General features: G+C 44.4%; 1 protein-coding gene across 18 annotated transcripts in view; it reads left to right on the forward strand.

The window, feature by feature from the left end:
* CAMTA1 (calmodulin binding transcription activator 1) overlaps positions 1-14,683 on the forward strand; it is a 953,213-nt gene that overhangs the window by 834,395 nt on the left and 104,135 nt on the right. For all 18 annotated transcript variants that reach the window (XM_073316814.1, XM_073316813.1, XM_073316817.1 and 15 more), the window contains 2 exons: positions 5,370-5,496; positions 9,668-9,802. In XM_073316814.1, coding sequence (XP_073172915.1) covers positions 5,370-5,496; positions 9,668-9,802 — 262 coding nt within the window. The remainder of the gene's footprint in view (positions 1-5,369; positions 5,497-9,667; positions 9,803-14,683) is intronic.

Consider the following 14,683-nt stretch of genomic DNA (forward strand, 5'->3'; position numbering starts at 1 on the left):
CCAGCGAAGGGCAACAAAAATGATTAGGGGACTGGAACACATGAGTTATGAGGAGAGGCTGAGGGAGCTGGGATTGTTTAGCCTGCAGAAGAGAAGAATGAGGGGGGATTTGATAGCTGCTTTCAACTACCTGAAAGGGGGTTCCAAAGAGGATGGCTCTAGACTGTTCTCAATGGTAGCAGATGACAGAATGAGGAGTAATGGTCTCAAGTTGCAGTGGGGGAGGTTTAGATTGGATATTAGGAAAAACTTTTTCACTAAGAGGGTGGTGAAACACTGGAATGCGTTACCTAGGGAGGTGGTAGAATCTCCTTCCTTAGAGGTTTTTAAGGTCAGGCTTGACAAAGCCCTGGCTGGGATGATTTAACTGGGAATTGGTCCTGCTTTGAGCAGGGGGTTGGACTAGATGACCTTCTGGGGTCCCTTCCAACCCTGATATTCTATGATTCTATGATTTTCTTGCCTACTCGCCCAGTTTTGCAAGATCCCTTTGTAATTCTTAACAGTCAGCTTTGGACTTAACTATCTTGAGTAATTTTATGTCATCAACAAACTCTTCCACCTCCCTGTTTACCCCTTTTTCCAGATCATTTCGGAACAGCACTGGTCCTGGTATAGATCCTCGGCAGACCCCGCTATTTACCTCTCTCCACTCTGAAAAATTACCATTTATTCCCTACCCTTTGTTTCCTATATTTTAACCAGTTACTGATCCATGAGAGGACTTTCCTGCTTATCCCTTGACTGACTACTTTGCTTAAGAGCCTTTGGTAAGGGACCTTGTCAAAGGCTTTCTGAAAGTCCAAGTACACTGGATCACCCTTGTCCACATGTTTATTGACTCCCTCAAAGAATTCTAATAGATTGGTGATACATGGTTTCCCTTTACAAAAGCCATGTTGACTTTTCTCCAACATAAAATGTTCATCTGTGTCTGATAATTCTGTTCTTTTCTGTAATTTCAACCACTTTGCCTGGTACTGAAGTTATGCTTACCAGGATGTAATTTTCAGGATCACCTCTGGAGCCTTTTTTAAAAATAGGAGTTACATTAGCTAGCCACCAGTCATCTGGTGCAGAAGCTGATTTAAGTGATAGGTTACATCCCACAGTTAGTAGTTCTGCAATTTCATATTTGAATTCCTTTAAAACTCTTGAATGAATACCATCTGGTCCTGGTGACTTACTTCTTAATTTATCAACTTGTTCTCAAAGCTCCTCTATTGACACCTCAGTCTGGGACAGTTCCTCAGATTTGTCAACTAAAAGGAATGGCTCGGGTGTAGGAATGTCCCTCACATCCTCTGCAATGAAGACCAATGCAAAGAATTCATTTAGCTTCTCCGCAATGGCCTTGTGTCTTCCTTGAGTGCTCTTTTAGCACTGTGATCATCCAGTGGCCCAGCTGATTGTTTGGCAGGCTTCCTGCTTCTAGCATAAGTCCATAGCTATGCCATTTCCAGCAGATTGGTTTCAGTTTAGCAAAGTAAGGGATCACAATGGGAAACTTATGTCAACCTGAATGATGTCAGAAACTAGGCTCTCCATCAGTATTTCAGGTACCCCTGGTCTTCAACTCCATTTTCTTATCTAGGGGAGGAAACCCTTCTCAGAAAGAAAATATCTGGATGCAGCAGACTTAAAGGTACTTGCTACACAGCACTCCAGGCAGGTCATTAGGTGGCAATGACACCCTGATTTTGTTACAGCATCTCAACTTTTGGATGGGTTTCAGAGTAACAGTCGTGTTAGTCTGTATTCGCAAAAAGAAAAGGAGTACTTGTGACACCTTAGAGACTAACCAATTTATTTGAGCATGAGCTTTCGTGAGCTACAGCTCACTTCATCGGATGCATACCGTGGAAACTGCAGAAGACATTATATACACACAGAGACCATGAAACAATACCTCCTCCCACCCCACTGTCCTGCTGGTAATAGCTTATCTAAAGTGATCATCAAGTTGGGCCATTTCCAGCACAAATCCAGGTTTTCTCACCCCCCCCCCCCCACAAACTCACTCTCCTGCTGGTAATAGCCCATCCAAAGTGACCACTCTCTTCACAATGTGTATGATAATCAAGGTGGGCCATTTCCTGCACAAATCCAGGTTCTCTCAACCTCACCTGGATTTGTGCAGGAAATGGCCCACCTTGATTATCATACACATTGTGAAGAGAGTGGTCACTTTGGATGGGCTATTACCAGCAGGAGAGTGAGTTTGTGGGGGGGGGGGGGTGAGAAAACCTGGATTTGTGCTGGAAATGGCCCAACTTGATGATCACTTTAGATAAGCTATTACCAGCAGGACAGTGGGGTGGGAGGAGGTATTGTTTCATGGTCTCTGTGTGTATATAATGTCTTCTGCAGTTTCCACGGTATGCATCCGATGAAGTGAGCTGTAGCTCACGAAAGCTCATGCTCAAATAAATTGGTTAGTCTCTAAGGTGCCACAAGTACTCCTTAACTTTTGGATGGGCTCCCATTCCCCTAAATACAACCTTGCCTTCTCTGCAGTATTTTATCTACTGGATAGCTGTGAGATACTTTGCAAGCTGAATATCCTTTCTGCCTTCTCCCCATATGCCTGTCCAGGCTGTTCCCCGGGAAGTGCAGGGCCTCCAACAGAGGTGCAGCTGAGGAGCAGAGCCAGCGCACATCCCTCAGGGCAGCTAGGAAGCATTGAGCTCCTGAACCCAAAAGGACCAGGTAAAGAGAAGAGCCCCATGGCTCTGCTTGAGGCCTGAGCCACAGGCAGTTGGCTCCCTCTACTGATTGCCAGCAGAGCAGCCTTGAAGCAGACAGATCCAAAACTGAAACTCAAGCGCAGGGCTTCCACTCCTGGGTCATCAGGAGCCTCAGCCTCTGGTGCCAGAGATCATCGTTGTGCTCTGCTGGCATGGCAGATGCATGGAGATAAGGCCCCAGAGAGAGCTACATTCGGTCCTTGCCAGAGGATCTGTTGCTTCCAACACAAGGGTGTTGAGAACTAGGGAGTGGGGGATGTTAGAGTGAAAACTGAAGGGGTTACTTTTGGATCAAGCCCTGCCTGGCCCCATGGCCCAAGATGGCTGGGGAAGTTGCCTGCTCTCTGCACTTGCAAGAGATGTTTAGATGCTTAGAACATGGGCTTGGGAATCAAGACTCCTGGGTTCCAGTTCCAGTCTGAGCTCTAGGAGGGGAGTTTGGTTTCATGGGTTAGAGTGCCAGGAGCAGGGACCATGGCTTTATTCTGTGTTTCTAGAGCATCTTGCACCCGCTCCGTGACTGAGGCTCTGAGGTGCTACTGTGATATAGATGATAATAATACATCAGACTCCTCGGTTCTATTACAAACTTTGCCACTTACTGTGTTTGTCCTCGGACACATCTCTTCCTCTCTGTGCCTCAGTTTCCTTATTTGTACAATGGGGATTATACTGATGTGTCTTAAAGGGAGATGTGATGCTGATTTAATCCATGTGTGTAAAGCACCTTAAGATCCTAGGCTGAAAGGACCTGCAGAAAGACAAAGCGTTGTTACTGGGGCTTAATAGGAGCGTGTCCGAAACGGAAGTACAGGCTTCCTGGAGCTCACTTGTGCCTGGTTTGCTTTGCTGAACCATTATCACTTAGTGCCATGTGTGCTGCATACCTGTTACATTTTATGTACAAAACCTCCAATATCACTGGCAGGTGCTTCAAACGGCAGCTCATACAGTGCCGCAAACAACAACTGAGCGTCCCAGAAGCCATTTGTTCTCTGTAGAGTTGCCCGTAAAGCTGTCATTTTTCACTAGCAGCATTATCTGTGAAGGGGTCAGTGTGACTTTTCTCTGGGCAGAGCTAATACAGTGTGGTTGAAAGAACAACACCCTGGTGCCGCCTTTCACTAGTGTGCATTACAAGGCCACATCATTAACTTGATTTTTCCGTCCCCCGATCAGATGTGTGGCATCAACACAGCGCTCTCTGGAGCCTCCACAGGGAAAGCGGAAAGGTCTGAAATAGGCTTGACTCAGATTTCTAAAGTCACTGGTGGGAGACACCACGGCAGCATATTTATCTGTCTACTTGTTTGTGTGTCTAGATACTTACACAACACCATCTCTGTGGAACCCAAGTGTCTTAGTATCTGTGTCCTTCCTTATCCAGCTGCATCAGCTGGATCCCTAGTTCGAGGTCTGATGGAAGCTGCTGGTGATTTGCACACATGTCCCTGCCCCATAAATGAGCCAGATTTCATTTATCCTCCCCCCCAGTCCACTCAAATTCCATGATCTACCCTCTGTTCTGGTGTGTGGCATGGCTTAGGATGTGACATGTGTTGTGTGCTCTGCTGTGTTCAGCGGGTGACATTCCACTATCATTAGGAGGGACTCAAGTGTTCCCTATTGTTTCTGCAGAATAGACGGTGGCAGTCAGGGCAGCCAGTGCTCAAAGTCGTCTGAAAAAGGTGGGAGTCTGTCATTTTCTACAGAAATGAAAGCAAATCACATCTGCCTGTCTCCGCCCCCCCCCCGCCCCAATCAATTCTGCCTCCAGCCCCACCTCTGCTTCTCCTGCAGCTCCTGGGGTTCTTCACATCCTTGTCCTAGGCCTGTGGGGGATGCAGTGGGGTCCCCTCTCCCCTTCTTGGGCTGAGTGTTACAGGGAGGGAAAGGGCAGAGGAGGGGAAAGGAGAAGAAAAGCCCTCCCCTTACAGGGGAAGGAGGGAGCAGAATTACCCTCAGCATCTGTGCTCTGTTTTGCTCCCGCCTCACTCCCTCAGCATCTCTGATTGGCTGCTTATGCCCCAGGAGGGCGGGCAGAAAGGAAAGGAGCCAATCAGAGGGGTTCCTCCCCATCCCCCAGGCAAGGCTGAAATGTATGCGGCTTAGCCACCTGACTTGAGCTGTAGAAGTTTTGTTTGCGTGTCTGCAACCCATTTCAGCCAGGCGCACATTGAGCGCTGAGGGCAGCAGAACGCAGTGCAGGGCTGTTGCGGGGTTGTGGTCAAGGCAGTGAAGCACAGCACATGGTTATACCTTTGGGAGAGGGGTGCAGGAGGAGCGAAGAGAAGGAAAGTTGTTAGGGGACTAACCCTGCACCCCAGGGTGAGATCAGAGGCCCAAGGGTACTCTAGACAATCTGATCATGGCACTATAAGGGCCTGAGGCAATGGGGCCCTTGCTAACCCATGCAGTGATATAGCCAGAGCAATGTCAGTTGCAGAGAGACTTAGCTAGTGACTTGGCAACACTGCGAGAATCAGCACTGGATCTCAGCCTGTATTGGAGAGTCCTGCTTCCTGGCCTTGGTTTTCTGTTCTCTCTCGTGATGCTTTACCACCCTGGGGAATGCTTCCTTTGTAACACTATTTCTTCTCTTTCCTGTCCTTTTCCTTGCAGGGAGGAGTGAAAGTCCTAATCACAGGCCCATGGCAGGAAGCCAGCAATAACTACAGCTGCCTGTTTGATCAGATCTCAGTGCCTGCATCTTTAATACAGCCAGGGGTGCTGCGCTGTTACTGCCCAGGTAAGGTATGCCCATCTCATGCAGCTGGTGATATAATGATTGGACTGTGCCATATGAACCCAGCTCAGCCAGCCGGGCAGCAAATATTAGGAAGCTGTCCTGAATTCTTCCCCTTGACTCTGACACAGCACTGCAGTATCTCAGTGCATGAACCTAACCATGGGTGTTCATGTTAGCATTACTAAGCAGAGAGCTGAGCCAAAGTTTCTGTTTACCCAGCTTACTGAAATGAATAGGAGAAATAACCGACACTTAGCAAATGTTCTGGAGAGCAGCAGGTGAAAGGTGGGGGTGACGGAGAGGATGCACACCCAGGTCACAATAGCTGTGGACTTGTAGCTATAGCTGTGGAGTTGTAGATATAGTGCAGCAGTTCTGTGAACAAACCTCTGAGCCCAGTACAGCTCTCTTGTGCTGGGTAGCACTTACCCATGAGAGGGGTCTCTTGCATTCACTTATGGTGCTTGGCCTTCGCTGCTACCCACAGCAAGTCCTGGCCAGTGTACAGTGTGATGAGCCAGATGCAAAAGCACTGAGCCCTCTGACACAAGCATTGTTGCTTCATCTCTAGACGTAGGGCCTTCTTTGAGACTCGTCTGTACATCGTGGCTTTCTTCTCTCTCTAAGGGCTTCTCTGCAGCAATCCAGGGTGTGTATGCACAGCACGCTAGCCTGCTGTGCATTAACTGACCATGTAGACCAGCACTAAAGTCTTGGTGCCCTCAGCTGCTTCCTCTCCTCCCAGATGCTCACCTTCCCTGGCATTGGCAGCCATCCTTGATGTATCTCTCACTTTCTAATCCAACTGTTCCCATCTTGTGGCACCAAGCTGTGTGTGAACTAGTAAGATGGTGAATTCTGTGGGTCAGGGAACTGTCTACTTCTGCATCGTTAAAGCACTTCACTCATAACTAAAAAATATGTTTCTTCCAAAAGACTTGGGTCTTCTGCTCCTTGTGCTGCAAATGGGCAGATATCCTGAGTTGCTCTAAGGGGAGAAGCCAGTGAGGATGATTTCCCTACATCCTTCCCTGATGTGTTACATGATAGATTGTGTTACATGATAGATTTGCAGGGTATGCCTCAAACTAATATATCACGGGGCAGGAGGAATGAAGAAAACAGAGACTCTGTGCACTTGGAATTAGGGTACTGATATCCCAGCCCTGGGATTCATCCAGGGCTCTTTCCCACATTTCTGCATTGCAGATTGTGCCCCCATCAGCTGGATTTGCGTTTACCTTTGATGAACTCATTGCATCTCCCTCTGGCTCTAACAAGTGACAAAGCTGGATAAACAAACTGGAAAATCAGAGAATGATTTAATCAGAAAAACAGAATGGTTAGTCCTAGAACACAACTACTTTCACGTCAAGTGTGGGAGCTTTAAAGGGAAGTAACAGAGATACAGACAAACAGATTGAAAACAAATAATAAAAAAGTTAATTGAAATAGAGCGAATCCATGTTTTAAACCCTAACAGCAGAGTGTAGATTTAATATATGCTGCAAAATGTCCAAACCACCCAAACAAGCACTGTTTATAGTAATTAGACAAGTATTGCTTTTTCAGGGCAAGAGATTAAAAAGAAAATAAAAGAAAAATATTAAGAGCATTGATTGATTAAGAAATAGTGTAGCAAAGCAAGTGACTGCAGAAGGAAATTAAAAGCTGGCAAGATAAAATATCACCAGCATGACCAAAAGAGTATCCGAGAGAGAGAGAGAGGGAGAGAACTTACATGTCATTTGTCTTCTGCATTACATTAAAAAAAACAACCAAGCTATTGAGTTTAAAAGATCATAAGAAATTACGGGAAAATTAAAGTCTCTGAAGACTTCTGAAGTTTAAGTAATATTAATAATAATTGCCCCTTATATGGCACTTTCCATCTTCAAAACACTCTACAAATGAAGAGAGGCAGGTAAGAGGCAGGTAAGTAAGTATTATCACCCTCATTTTACTGATGGATCAGCTGAGGCAGAGAGGGTCGTGTCTTATTGAAGCCACAGAAGGAATTAGGGTCAGAGCCAGCACCTAGCTCCTAGCACTATGTTCAGACCCACCTCCCTCTAAGGCTCCCAAAAACCATGGGGAAAGCAGCAGTCAAAGAAAAAGATGATGATACCAACTAAGGACCCCTCTGATCCATTTGCACTCAGGGCAGCTGGAAAGGTACTAGGAGAATGAGCTGATCAGAGAGACCAGCCGGGACTGGGAACTACTTTAGTCAAGATTATTCTTCAGAAGCAGTTAACAGCTCTGGTCCTGACCACTGTTCCCTCTAAGCTGTGCGCAGATCCTAAACCCCGTGCACACGGCAAAACACCGCATGCACAAAAATTTGCACAGAAGCACAATAATTTGCACAGAAGAAATTTTTTGCATACACGGCCTGTCAAAAATTAGAGAGAACATTGGTCCTGACTCTCCTCTGCCTTGTACCTTGTGTTGTCATTTCTACCTAAACAAGGTGGATATAAACAAAATCAAATGAAAGCTTTTCTCTGACATGCACTGGTGATGGTGTCCTACACTCAACTGCATCAGGTGCAAGGCAATAGAGAACTGAGCCCATGGTATATGACATGGGTTTTTATTCTGTTAAACAAATCTCTGGTTGGTTGTTTTGGGGAGTATAAGAAAGAGTCACTGGCAGCACTTTAAGATGGCTTATTTCCAGCTTGGAGAACTATTAATTAAAGTTGTTTAGGGGTCAGCAGTCATGCTTCTGTGATTTTAATCACTCTAAATGATCTGGACAGAGCCCTGCTGTAACTTGTATACTTTTCCTAAGGGCACCAAAACTGAGTAAATTGTAAATCTAGAGAGTGACACGAGGGAAGCACCAATTAATGAACTGCTGTTTTGATACCTAAATGCAGTAAGTACACACAAGATCCTGAAATGTGAATTCCTCTAGGCCTGGAGGAATTTCAAAAGGGAGCTGCTCCATAGAAATCCCTAGATCCCCAGCGAAACAGGTGCAAGTAACACTTACCATGAGGGTTTTTCCACTGTGGTGACTAGAGTGTCCTGTCTAAGCTATTAAGTCAGTGGAGCAGCTCCGTCCATGGCACAGCTAGAATGGCAATGGCAATTCACTTGTGTCATTAGATAGCTATTTTCTAAAAGAATATTTAAAACCACATTGGGCCCAGGTACTGCTTACTTAGACAAAACTCCCAGTGAAGTACATGGACAGAGTGTGCCTGTCCTTCATGAGCCCAGATGGAGAACTGACCTCCATGTTCCTAGTTAAAAAAAACCAGGAAAATTATCAGGTTCAGCCCCCTTTCTCCAGATCTCTTGCCCAGTCAGCTGCAAAGCTTCAACCCTCAGCATCTTTCCTTCCACTTTTATAAGCAGTTTGTTCTTATTTGAAGTTTCTGTATATGTTTTATATGTAATAATAGCAAATAGAATACCAAGGAGGCTCCCCTCACATGTACAAAGCTATTTCTGTTAATACAACAGAGACACTCCAGAGTATCCATAGGACAGCTTCCTTGTATTGTACGGGCTGCACCACTGTGTGTGTGTTGTCCCATAGATTATTCGAACAGCACTTTGGAGAGTTGATGTGCATTAGTAAACTCATATCCCAGTTTTCATTTAGAAGGCTTGAATTAATTAGTTTTAAAATAATGTCTTGTTTTTTCCTTTTAACATAGAACATTAAACATTAACTGGAACTAGAAGCTGCATTTACTGTCCCTTTACATCTCCCATGGAGATGTCATCGTTTCTGTGGCTTCTCTTTGGTCTTAACTGGGTTTGGCGCTTTCAGGATCTTTGCAGAGGTTTTGTATGGCCTCGCACTGAAGCTTGGTATTTGGCTTGATGTGCATGAAAAGACAACTTCACTGTAGCGTCAGAGGGAAGTTGGTGATAAAATAATATTGAGTTATTTATTAATCTTTTAATCACTCCAACATAGGTGTAATCTGTGTCTTCTGCGAATGGAGTCTGCAGTCTACAGCATATCTCCAGGTTAGAGAAACCTGATAAACATCTGACTTTCCAGCTGTGCAAAGCACAGAAACACTTCTCAGAAGCCCTTTCTGCTCTTGCTCTCTCCCTTTGCATATGACGAGAGCTGTAGAACAAAACTGAATCATGCATTCCTGCAGAGAAATACCTGTTCTTACCACTTGTTCTTTGTTTTTAGCTCATGATACCGGGCTTGTGACTCTGCAAGTTGCCTTCAACAATCAGATCATCTCCAACTCTGTGGTGTTTGAATATAAAGCCAGAGCTCTACCAACCCTGCCTTCCTCCCAGCATGACTGGCTGTCCTTGGATGGTAAGGAGTATATTCAGTGTCCCTTAACAAAGTCTACCACACTTGGGTGCAGGGGAGTAAAGAGAGCTCCTCGTGTTGGGGCAGGAAAAGGAGATGAGTCTTAGCTGTACTGAGATTCTCTTGCTTATTGTTTCAATATTACTCCATTTTAGAGACCATTTGCTGAAATTTTTCATTGTCTTTTTGGTGTGAACAAAATATTTAGCTGGGGAGCCTATGGCCCAATGTCTGATCCATTTGAGGGGGAAGGGGGAGAAAGGATGCTTCCTCTGTAATAGAAAACTGACTGTCCCAAAGAAAGGGGCCTGACTGGTCACCACTGTCAGGGCCAGCCCCAGGCATACTGCGTCTTCTGTCAGAACTCTGAGCTTCATCTTGTCAGGAAAAATTCTAAAATGCCACATTTGTTCCCCCTTTCTGCACTAAAAAAAGTCTATGTAACTAATCCAGTGGTTTTCAACCTTTTTTCATTTGTGGACCCTTAAAAAATTTCAATTTGAGGTGCGGACCCCTTTGGAAATCTTAGTCTAATTCTCATGGGCCTGCACAGCATCTATGAGCAGGGACAACGTAGACGTTCTTTGGCATGTATGGTTCAAGGACGGGCTTTTTTCTCAAAGATTCTAAGATGCTGTCTCATTCCCCATTCTTAGTGGGAATCGTTTACAAACTATAAAGCTGGGGCTATCACCAGCAGGAGAGTGAATTTGTGTGGGGGGGTGGAGGGTGAGAAAACCTGGATTTGTGCTGGAAATGGCCCACCTGATGATCACTTTAGATAAGCTATTACCAGCAGGACAGTGGGGTGGGAATAGGTATTGTTTCATATTCTCTGTGTATATATAAAGCCTGCTGCAGTTTCCACGATATGCATCTGAGGAAGTGAGCTGTAGCTCACGAAAGCTTATGCTCTAATAAATTGGTTAGTCTCTAAGGTGCCACAAGTACTCCTTTTCTTTTTGCGAATACAGACTAACACGGCTGTTACTCTGAAACCTATAAAATCATTAGTACTAGCCAGGCAGTCTGAAGCCGAGTCCATCTCTCTTTCCCTGATTTGACTGACCAGAACAGAATGTAGTTAGGTTTTGCTAGATGTCAGAGCTGATAAATTATTGGCAACCTCAATGGGAACACATGCTTTACCCTTAATATTTATCTGGTAATTCTGTGCCCCTCAACAATTCTTTTAAAAGTGACCAATTGCAGCAGAACAGGGTTGTAAGAAGTATAGAAAGGGAAGCAGGGGAGTTCTCTACTCAGAAGGGTTCAGCATGCCTGCCAGGGAGAATTGAGTTACCACATAAAATACATGCTGCCAGCAGGTATAAAACCTGTTGAGAAAGAAAGAGTAGAGATTTGCAGCTGCTATTGAATGCACCCAGGAAGCAACTGATCCAGTGACTGGTTTCAGTTATTTTTGTAAAACATTGACTGCTGGAAGTTTATTGGTTTTCTCTTTGGCTAAGCATTAGGCAAGTTGCCAACATTAACTAACCGGACAGCCACTTCATTTCCCTTCCGGTCTGTGATTGCCACGGAGATATGCCTTCCAGCTCAGGCCCTGGAGACCTGCGGAAAGTAGCTGATTTGTGTTAGCAACCTTGACAGTCTGGAAAGAGACCATGGAACAGTTACCATTTTTTCATCCCTTAGTTCATGAGAGAGTCTTGATTTGGTAGGCACTGCAATGTATTCTGTCCAGTTTTAGAAAAAGTCCTAACATCACTCTTTGTTGATCCATTCATTTGGCAGTTTTTGTATTCTCATATAATCCATTGGGCAAATTTGATTTAGAAAAATCCCCACTATTCAGAGAACCAGTAGCTAATAAAGAGAGAGAAGAACTGATTTAAGTTACATAAAAGAAGTGAAGGGAGAAGTAGCTTGTACATATGCAATATATGCCATATTGGAGACTGGAACATGGGAAATAATGGTTCTGTTAACTCTTTAGTCCAGTGGTTTTCAACCTTTTTTCATTTGCGGACCCCCTAAAAAATTTTGAATGGAGGTGCGACCCCTTTGGAAATCTTAGACATAGTCTACAGACCTCCAGGGGTCCACGGAGCACAGGTTAAAAACCATTGCTTTAGTCAATTAACCTCATACTATTCTGTCTGTTAAAGATGTGGCAATCATTACACAGCATTTGCTTTTGTAGAGGATGTATCTAGACTGTAGATACATTTGCTATTGTAGAGGATGGATCTAGACTGTTCTCAGGGGTACCAGATGACAGAACAAGGAGTAATGGTCTCAAGTTGCAGTGGGGAAGGTTTAGGTTGGATGTTAAGAAAAACTTTTTCACTAGGAGGGTGGTGCAGTACTGGAATGGGTTACCTAGGGAGGTGGTGGAATCTCCTTCTTTAGAGGTTTTCAAGGTCAGGCTTGACAAAGCCCTGGCTGGGATGATTTAGTTGGGGATTGGTCCTGCTTTGAGCAGGGGGTTGGACTAGATGACCTCCTGAGGTCCCTTCCAACCCTGATATTCTATGCTTCTATGCTTTTGGAAATTCACCTTAGAGGCATCTTGGATATTATTTTAAAAAATAAAAAAGTTGTTATTAAAACAGTCTGAAGTAGAATACGTTTACTAGTGTGATTGGATGTCTAATACAGTCACATCGGACATGACTAATATTTAGAACTATTTCAACTCAAACTGCAGAAACACTTGAACTCAGCCTCAAGTCTGATGCAGACTGGTTACAAACCAGCAGGAGTTTGTGCTTGGAAATTGTCCATAGAAGCCTTTGGCAGGCTTCCCTGCTCTATCTGAATAGTCCCAAACTTTATCAGGTTCTTTCTTTATGGTGTATTATAAGTCTGAGCTTGATTAGATAAGACAGTCAGATGGGGCAAGTTACCTAGCTCTGGTGTCTTGTAATGGCAGAGCATATATAATGGCACCTAGAGACTATCGTGGTTGATGCATTACAAATATCTCAGACAAATAAAAATGAATGCAAGAGAAAGCTCAGTAGAAACCACTTTAGGATGCTTTCTGAGAGTGAGATGTATGTATGTATGTATGTATGTATGTGCTGCATTTGAGCCAGAAAAGCCAAGAGAAGATAATTCCTCTGAACCTCTGTGTGTGTGATTTTGGTGGTCTATTACATTTTCTTTCTATGATTCCCCATTATTATAGCAGTGTACTTGTCTGGTCATAAGTTCTGTCTACGTACCTACCCAATCACCCACCTGTGATAAGTTGCTCCCCCTTCTGGGGTGCCACCTGATGTACTGGGGCATCACTGAGCCTGCCTGTTCCATCAATCTGGGCTCCCTCACCCTGTCCTGCTAAGCCAGGCCCTCAAGCCTCCTCTAGCACACACACAGGTAGGGACACACCCAGCTGCAAAAAGACACAGACACTGAAATCAGTACTGCATGGGAAGGCTTTCACCTAAGGAATTGCCCAGCATGCAAGTGCACTCCCTCTGTGGAGAGTAAACCCCAAAATTGCATTGTCTTGCACTGCACAGAAAACTGTACAGCGTAAGCTAATTGAAATTCACCCTCTCTCTCAATGTGGAAAGAGATATTCACAGCTCCCCCACCCCCCAGTTATGAATTACACAACTGGGTTTAAAACAAAAACAAGTTTATTAAGTACAAGAGGTAGATTTCAAATTATTATAAAGCAGGGGTCGGCAACCTTTCAGAAGTGGTGTGCTGAGTCTTCATTTATTCACTCTAATTTAAGGTTTTGCATGCCAGTAATACGTTTTAACATTTTTAGAAGGTCTCTTTCTATAAGTCTATAATATATAACTAAACTATTGTTGTATGTAAAGTAAATAAGGTTTTTAAAGTTTTTAAGAAGCTTCATTTAAAATAAAATTAAAATGCAGAGCCCCCGGGACCAGTGGCCAGGACCCGGGCAGTGTGAGTGCCACTGAAAATCAGCTCGCGTGCCGCCTTTGGTACGCGTGCCATAGGTTGTCTACCCCTGTTACAAAGGATAGCCAACAGATCGAAGGAGATTACCTTAGTAGATAAACAAAAACCGCAAACTGGGCTTAACACACTAGATAGGTAGGATATAAATTAGCATTCTCACCCTGAGTGATAAACAGACTAGCATACGCTTAAGACACAAGTTGCCTTGGCTTTCTCAGGTTTTCATACACCAGCTAAAGATCCCTCTAGTCTGGGACCATCGCTTGCCACAGTTCAGTCCTTGCCTCTCAGGTGTTTCCAGGTGTGTTGTTGTAGGGAGAGTAAGGTACCTTCATGATGTCATTGACTCCCTTTTATATCTTCTTCCCACTTGCTGGAAACCTCTTTTGCTGTGACCTGGGTCAAACAGTCTCCATTGTGTAGTGCTATCTCTGAGAGGTTTCTATTGTCCACAGTTTCTGGAGTAACCCTGGTGCTTGTGTGCATTTCCTCAATGAGCCATTAACATTGTTTGGCCTTTTTACTGTTGTACCTGAAAGGCTGCTTGTGGGTGTTTTCAACCTCACAACGTGTTTCAGTATTACCTACTTAGCCAAACTTCATAACTTCACATACTGAAATAATACATGCGTACAAATAGGATAATCATATTCAGTAAATCATAACCTTTCCAATGATCCCTCACATGACCCATCTTGCATAGAACACATCTTAGTTATGCCATATTCATATCATAACACTCTGTGAAGAATATGGGGCATAGGGTCACACATTGTACTGGTCACAAGTTCTGTCTACCTACCTACCCAATCACCCACCCACATCACCAAACTATCTGAGTGCTCGTGGTTTCAGTTTCTCATGTCTTTCTGATTTTTTTGGAGGGCCTACATTTTCAAGGTCTTGTCGTACCCATGTGTGACCATGTGCCAGAGGAGGAAAATGAGTTTGATTTTACCATGTTCTGAGCAT

Source organism: Lepidochelys kempii, chromosome 18 (assembly GCF_965140265.1).
Source record: "Lepidochelys kempii isolate rLepKem1 chromosome 18, rLepKem1.hap2, whole genome shotgun sequence".
In the NCBI taxonomy this organism is placed as follows: domain Eukaryota; kingdom Metazoa; phylum Chordata; order Testudines; family Cheloniidae; genus Lepidochelys; species Lepidochelys kempii.